At 43.0% G+C, this 6,488-nt stretch overlaps 1 protein-coding gene across 1 annotated transcript; it reads right to left on the bottom strand.

Moving 5' to 3' along the window:
* Positions 1-1,471: 1,471 nt before the first annotated feature.
* LOC110538372 (thyrotroph embryonic factor) lies at positions 1,472-6,087 on the bottom strand. Its single transcript, XM_021625146.2, has 4 exons — positions 5,797-6,087; positions 4,696-5,106; positions 4,066-4,283; positions 1,472-3,803 (listed from the first exon to the last, which is right to left on the bottom strand). The coding sequence occupies exons 1-4, from the start codon at positions 5,834-5,836 to the stop codon at positions 3,588-3,590; spliced, it is 885 nt and encodes a 294-aa protein (XP_021480821.1). The 5' UTR covers positions 5,837-6,087; the 3' UTR covers positions 1,472-3,587.
* Between the last annotated feature and the right edge of the window lie 401 nt (positions 6,088-6,488).

The raw sequence follows: 6,488 nt of genomic DNA, 5'->3' as shown, positions 1-6,488 counted from the left end.
GGAAGGGTACCAACAAATGTCTGCAGCATTGAAGGTCCCCAAGAACACAGTGGCATCCATCATTCTTAAATGGAAGAAGTTTGGAACCACCAAGACTGGCCGCCCAGCCAAACTGAGCAATTGGGGAAGAAGGGCCTTGATCAGGGAGGTGACCAATAACCCGATGGGCACTCTGACAGAGCTCCAGAGTTCCTCTGTGGAGATGGGAGAACCATCTCTGCAGCACTCCACCAATCAGGCCTTTGTAATAGAGTGGCACATGACAGCCCGCTTGGAGTTCGCCAAAAGGCACTAAATGACTGACGATGAGAAACCTGATTCTCTGGTCTGATGAAACCAAGATTGAACTCTTTGGCCTGAATACCAGGCGTCACGTCTGGAGGAAACCTGGCACCATCCCTACGTTGAAGCATGGTGGTGGCAGCATCATGCTGTGGGGATGTTTTTCAGCAGCAGGGACTGAGAGACTGGTCAGGATCGAGGGAAAAAATGAACAGAGCAAAGTACAGAGAGATCCTTGATGAAAACTTGCTCCAGAGCGCTCAGGACCTCAGACTGGGGCGAAGGACAACGACCCTAAGCACACAGCCAAAATGTTCAAAGACCCCAGTCACCCAAGTCATAGACTGTTTTCTCTGCTACCGCACGGTAAGCGGTACCGAAGCTCCAAGTCTAGGACCAACAGGCTCCTTAACAGCTTCTACCCCCAAGTCATAAGACTGCTAAACTATTAATCAAATGGCCCCCGGAGGGTTTACATTGACACCCCCCACCTCTCCATTTGTTTTTTTACACTGCTGCTACGCTGTTTATTATAGTCACATCACCCCTACCTACATGTACAAATTACAGCACATTGACTTGGTACCGGTACCCTCTGTATATGGAGCAGCAGGTAGCCTAGTGGTTAGAGCGTTGGGCCAGTAATAGAGAGGCTGCTGGATCAAATCCCCAAGCTAACAAGGTAAAAATATGTTGTTCTGCCCCTGAGCAAGTCAGTTAACCCAATGTTCCCCGGGCGCCGAAAACAGGGATGTTGATTAAGGCAGCCCCCCACACCAATCTGATTCAGAGAGACACATTTCAGTTGAAGGCATTCAGTTGTACAACTGACTAGGTTATCCCCCTTTAATAAGACAATGCAGGAGTGGCAGCGGGACAAGTCTCTGAATGTCCTTCAGTGGCCCAGCCAGAGCCTGGACTTGAACCTGATCGAACATCTCTGGAGACCTGAAAATAGCTGTGCAGTGATGCTTGCCCATCCAACCTGACAGAGGATCTGCAGAGAAGAATTGGAGAAACTCCCCAAATGCAGGTGTGTAGTGTCATACCCAAGAAGAGGCTGTAATTGCTGCTTCAAAGTACTTTGAATACTTATTACATTTTTTACACATGCAAACATTTATAAAAAACTGTTTTTTTGTCATGTAGATTGCAGAGGAATTTCTACAAAGAAAATTAACATAGTTTGGGACTTGAGGAGTTTAATTTCTACATACAAACTGGCTTTGATCCAGCTTTAACTTCATATCATACTAAAATGACTATCATATCTAAATGTTGGTCTATCGATCTGACAAGATTCTGCACCAAGTTTAAAATCACTGTTTAAACAACTATATGCCTAAGCATTCAAAATATGAATGTCAGCGCAATGCAATGCCTTCCATTGAAGCAAATTCAGTAAATATTTGTTTTGATCCTTTAATTTACAGACATAAGTACATACACTTAGTGTAAAACAGATGCAAACATTACACCATTAACACATTTTCGTGCAGCAGGATTACTGGGAAACTTAATTGGAAGCACACATTACTTTGCACCATTTCAACATTTTGTCTATCATAGTTATTTTACAGAAACAAAGCAGAGTAAAATTAATATTATTGCCACATGTATGATTCTAATATGCATAATAATGAAGATCGGCACAGGAACACATTCATCAGACACTTAAGAGACTGAGTCCCTTTACTTAACAGTCTGCTATGTAGTATTTGCAACAATTGAGGCACAGCCACTTTGACAAACAGAACTCTGCGTCGACTCTGTACCTTGACCTATCATTTTTTAAATCAAACTTAACCAAAACCACCTTTCTTGTGCTCACAATTCCTGTCAACATTGTCATAGGCACCCCAACCCTTCAAAATTATTGGTATCCAATAAGATAGGAGCAATAAACAATGGAAGTGTTGGATGAGGTAAATAGGAAAATTGTCTTTAGAAAAAAAATATATTTCTGTAAAATTCTGGTTGAAAACCGGTTAAAAATAAACCAAAAACCACAGTTTGTCCATTGAGATCCCTGCTTAATCATTGGTTCATCGTTTTCTTTCCTCTAAAGAAATATAAATCTGACAGATTGTTGCACATCAATCAAGATGCATTGTTAGAATAAATACAGCATTGATCATATAGCAGTAAATTAAGATAAAAAGACACAGGTATTGACAAAATAACTGACTCTTAATCCCAGACAAACTACAGGAGGCACAAATATACAGTGCCCTCTACTTGCAGTGAGCAATGACATAAACCAACATACATATTAAATACCCCTCCACCAGTGAGGGCCTTTATAAATGCCTGACCTATGAGCAATAAACAAACTGAGAAAAGACAGTCTTTGCCATACTACTTTTTAAAACACCTCTTTCTCCCCCCAAAATACTGTTTTTTGGGGAAAGATATTAGAAGCAGAGTTAGTTTTTGTATAAACAATTGCTTAAAATGTGTGGGTCATGTCGTAATAGGAAAAAAGTACCCGCCCAGCCCTATATCTAATCTTCACCCACAAGGTGTTGCTTTGGAAGGGTTAAGTGCAAAACAGGGGTAACACAATCTATCTACAAAGAATTCTCTCCACACACACACCTCAGTGTGTGGTACAAAGACAGACATAGAAAATCTGTGACAAGAAAACTCCACTATCTCGCCCTTTGTCTGACCAATATCAATTATTTCCTCTGTGTACGATCACGGAGGTGCAACCCTCAATCTGTCCGTTTTGTTATTCATTGTTTTCTCCCCTACCCAATTATGAATAAATCAAGATTTCACATGTCCTTCTTCAGAGCCTCTGCAAAAGTACTTGAAACAGAGGAGAGACAGTCAGTTACTGCAAACAGTGGGAAGAGGGCAGGGGGACAACTTTCAATATTCACTACTCATCACTGATGATGTTCATGCTTTGGTCCACAAAACAACCCATTAATACGCTGTATAAATGTGTGTGTAACTTTTAAGCGCTTCTTTTCACAAGCCTGCTTTTCTCCACCAGCTTTCTCTGACTTCTCTGGCCAGTGATAAGACCTGACTAGCAGTAGACAATATACATGTTATGTCTGTAATTGAGTCCCTGTATGTGTAGGAGCCAGTCGCTCTCCACAACCCTTCATGATGTTGCCTGACTCCCTGACAGTGTGTATCCATGCCTCCACTGTCATGTTGGAAAGGATCTAGAACTTGACGTAGTGACCGGTGTTCACCATGAAAGCAGTGCAATTCAGATTATCTTTGTGTCTGCGTTTTGGGGGTGTTTTTATTTTTCGGTTCTTTTCTTGAAAGATAAAGTTTGTCCCTTACAATGGTCCGTATTTGGCTTCATATCGGGACATGATGTTCTTGCAGCGACCACAGTCCTTTCGCAACTCAGCCACTTGTTGCCGCAACGCCGCATTTTCCCTCTCCAGAAACGAAGCGCGCACTGTGATCTGGTTCTCCTTCAGCCGCCGGGCGTCACGTGAACGTTTGGCTGCCACGTTGTTCTTCTTCCTCCTCGACCAGTATTTATCGTCCTGTGGGAGACAGAGGATTTTAATACAAAATAATAGAATCAGTGTTGTGGAAACATCCCTAATCCCAGACAAGCCCCCTTATTTCATGGCTTACTACTCACTCATTAATTTTGCTGGTGTAACATAGTGATACTACAATCTTCATCAACCAATGATTATTTGGTGCCCAATTGCAGTGGCTACATTCTCATTACCCTACTACAGAACAACCAGTTCCATCATTCATCACCTCCCTGAAACAAATATTCACTGGTCATCTTACCTTCTGCTCAGTGGGCACAAAGACCTTTTTGGCCTTCTTGATCATGGGCTGTGGTTTGAGGTCCTCGTCAGAGAACTTGTGTTTCCGTGGGTTGAACAGCTCACCCCCAGGCACGCTGGACAGCACCAGGTCTGTGGGGTCCGGCTGGAAGTTGATGTCCACCTCAATGTCCTCCGGGTCGATGGGAGTGGATGTGAGTCGGTCTGCAGACTTCCCCTCTAGAGGGAGACAAAGTCAGTTCAATGATGAGTATGAGTATATTTTTTATTTTATTTTGGTAGCTGTTAAGTATGTTCTTATAATCTTGAAGGCTATAGTTAGACATTTCAAACTGTTTGCTAGATTTTTTCCTTAAGACATACTAAGGTCAGCACTATATGAATACTGCTATTTGTTAATGCTGTAGAGCTCAGGTTTCACATGTACATGTCCATGTGTGTGCTTTGGGCAAGGTGTCGAATGCGTCGGGTAAGTCTATTTGACATTTGTATACAATATGGGAGTATCTAGTGTCAGCATGTTGCAAGTGTCTATTACAGTGTCAGTGTATGTGCATGTTGAGTTCAAAGGTAGAATTTGTTACAGTGGTACCGTGTCTGGGCTTTTAACAAATGGGCCCCAACAATGTACCTTTTTTATTTTTAGACACTTCAACCTCCGCTGCGTCAAACCCAGACACAGCATCTTCATCGTCCCCATCTTCTTCTTCCTTCTCTTGTTCAGCTGGCTCTAAGGTGAGTGTGACAGTCTCTGTGTCAGGGGTGGTGAAAGGGGGTCTTGTCCCCTTGGTTTCCTCCTGGGCCAGGCTCTTCTGCAGCTCCTCCTCTAGGGTGACTGGGATGCCATTCTCCTGCAGGAACTCATCTAGGTCCATGTACTCCAAGTGGAAGGTCTCCCCATCATAGGGGATGGTCTTCTCCCAGATGGCAGGGGTAAGGGAGGCGGACACCCCTCCAATGCCTGTACCTCCAGTCCCACCACTGGCCCCTCCAACACCGGCCTCGCCATTATCGGCAGAGCACAACTTCTTCTTCTCTATTTCTGTGGAGATAACCGTGAAAAGCATAATGGGTGAAGGTTGCACGGCCATGTGAACACAAACAGGGTGGTAAATAAAGGAAGATAGAAGTCTTGTGTCATGGAAAGAAGTAGAAAAAAAATAAGTGGTGAAATGACAGAATGAGGGAAAAGAAAAGGGGGCTGCATCAACCCAGAAACAACGGGGAAGGGAAATCTGGACTTGTCAACACAGCCCCTAAATGCAAAAACGAACATGAAAAAAATATTAATTGCCCTTCAAATGCAAGACAATTATGTACTCATATTGTATGTGAAAAAATGGTTTGACTGCATTGCTCTAGGACAAGTAGGGAGGTGTGAGAACTTTATGTTCTTTTTTCCTCCCTCAGTTCAGTGCCTCAGGGGAAACTGGAACAGCAATCAGAATGTACAAAGGGTTTTCTTCCCCAGTACTGCTCTATACTTGGCACATTTGAACAACTATTGAACTAGTCATATATAATGATCAAACATAGCAGATTTTTAAAAAAAATAAAAAAAAGTGTCCAGTAGTTTGAGGGTACACAAACGCTCATTAAAAGCACTACTACCTCTCCATACACCAGTCAACATGGCCGATAAGTCAACGATCACATCAGATCACATAAAACATTTGTACATTGGAAAGCATCTCTCAATTCATCCACAACGACACCAGTAGGCTAGTCTTACCATCGTCGCCTTCGAGAATATTAGGTGGGGGAATGTCCATAATCTTCTTCAAAACAATAGGAAACGATTTCTGTGGATCCGACCTAGGCTGCAGAGGCGCCTTGAGTGTAGTTTCCCAGGCACTGTTAGCAATATCCGTGGATAAATGAAGTCAAAGCAGTTTTCAGTCTGTTGCTTTGAAACCCGTTTCACAAATTAAAACGTTGTCAAAACAAACACCACAGATCCCGACAGTCATAGCCTACTGCGAGCACTGTTGTCTTATTCATGAGCTTAACGCCTCTTCAGAAAATACTCGGCGTGGATTGGCCACATATGTAACTTTTAATATTAAGTAGCTGACAGAAAACTCGCTGGTTAGCCAGTCAAAACAGAAGCAGTAGAATACACCGGGAGCTCATTGGCTGAAGGAACACTCCGTTTCAATCCTTCGTACGGAAATAACTGTACATTGCGTGCAGAATGTCAATATTGTGTCTCCTGACTCCTATTATTGCTACATTTAGCTAAACCAGATAGATCTGGAACTGTATGACTATGGCCATTCATTGACCCTGGGAACTGGAAGAGACGAAGACAATGATGCTTCGCGACATTTAATGCCAACTACTAGGCTATCAAATCGTAGTAGGCCAGGCTTCCCCAACCGGCGGTGGTTTTATTTGGCCCCCCCAAGTTTTCTGAGAAAAAAA

This window comes from Oncorhynchus mykiss, chromosome 12 (genome assembly GCF_013265735.2).
Source record: "Oncorhynchus mykiss isolate Arlee chromosome 12, USDA_OmykA_1.1, whole genome shotgun sequence".
NCBI lineage: Eukaryota > Metazoa > Chordata > Actinopteri > Salmoniformes > Salmonidae > Oncorhynchus > Oncorhynchus mykiss.
Note: the sequence above shows the minus strand (reverse complement) of the source record. Positions and strands in the feature narration are given on the sequence as shown.

Coding starts and splice junctions, on each gene's coding strand:
- LOC110538372 (XM_021625146.2), bottom strand. CDS start 5,836: ATGGACATTCCCCCACCTAATATTCTCGAAGGCGACGATG. Junction 4,284..4,695: donor AGTGTCTAAAAATAAAAAAG/GTACATTGTTGG, acceptor GTCTCCCTCTAG/AGGGGAAGTCTGCAGACCGA. Junction 3,804..4,065: donor TTGTGCCCACTGAGCAGAAG/GTAAGATGACCA, acceptor TGTCTCCCACAG/GACGATAAATACTGGTCGAG.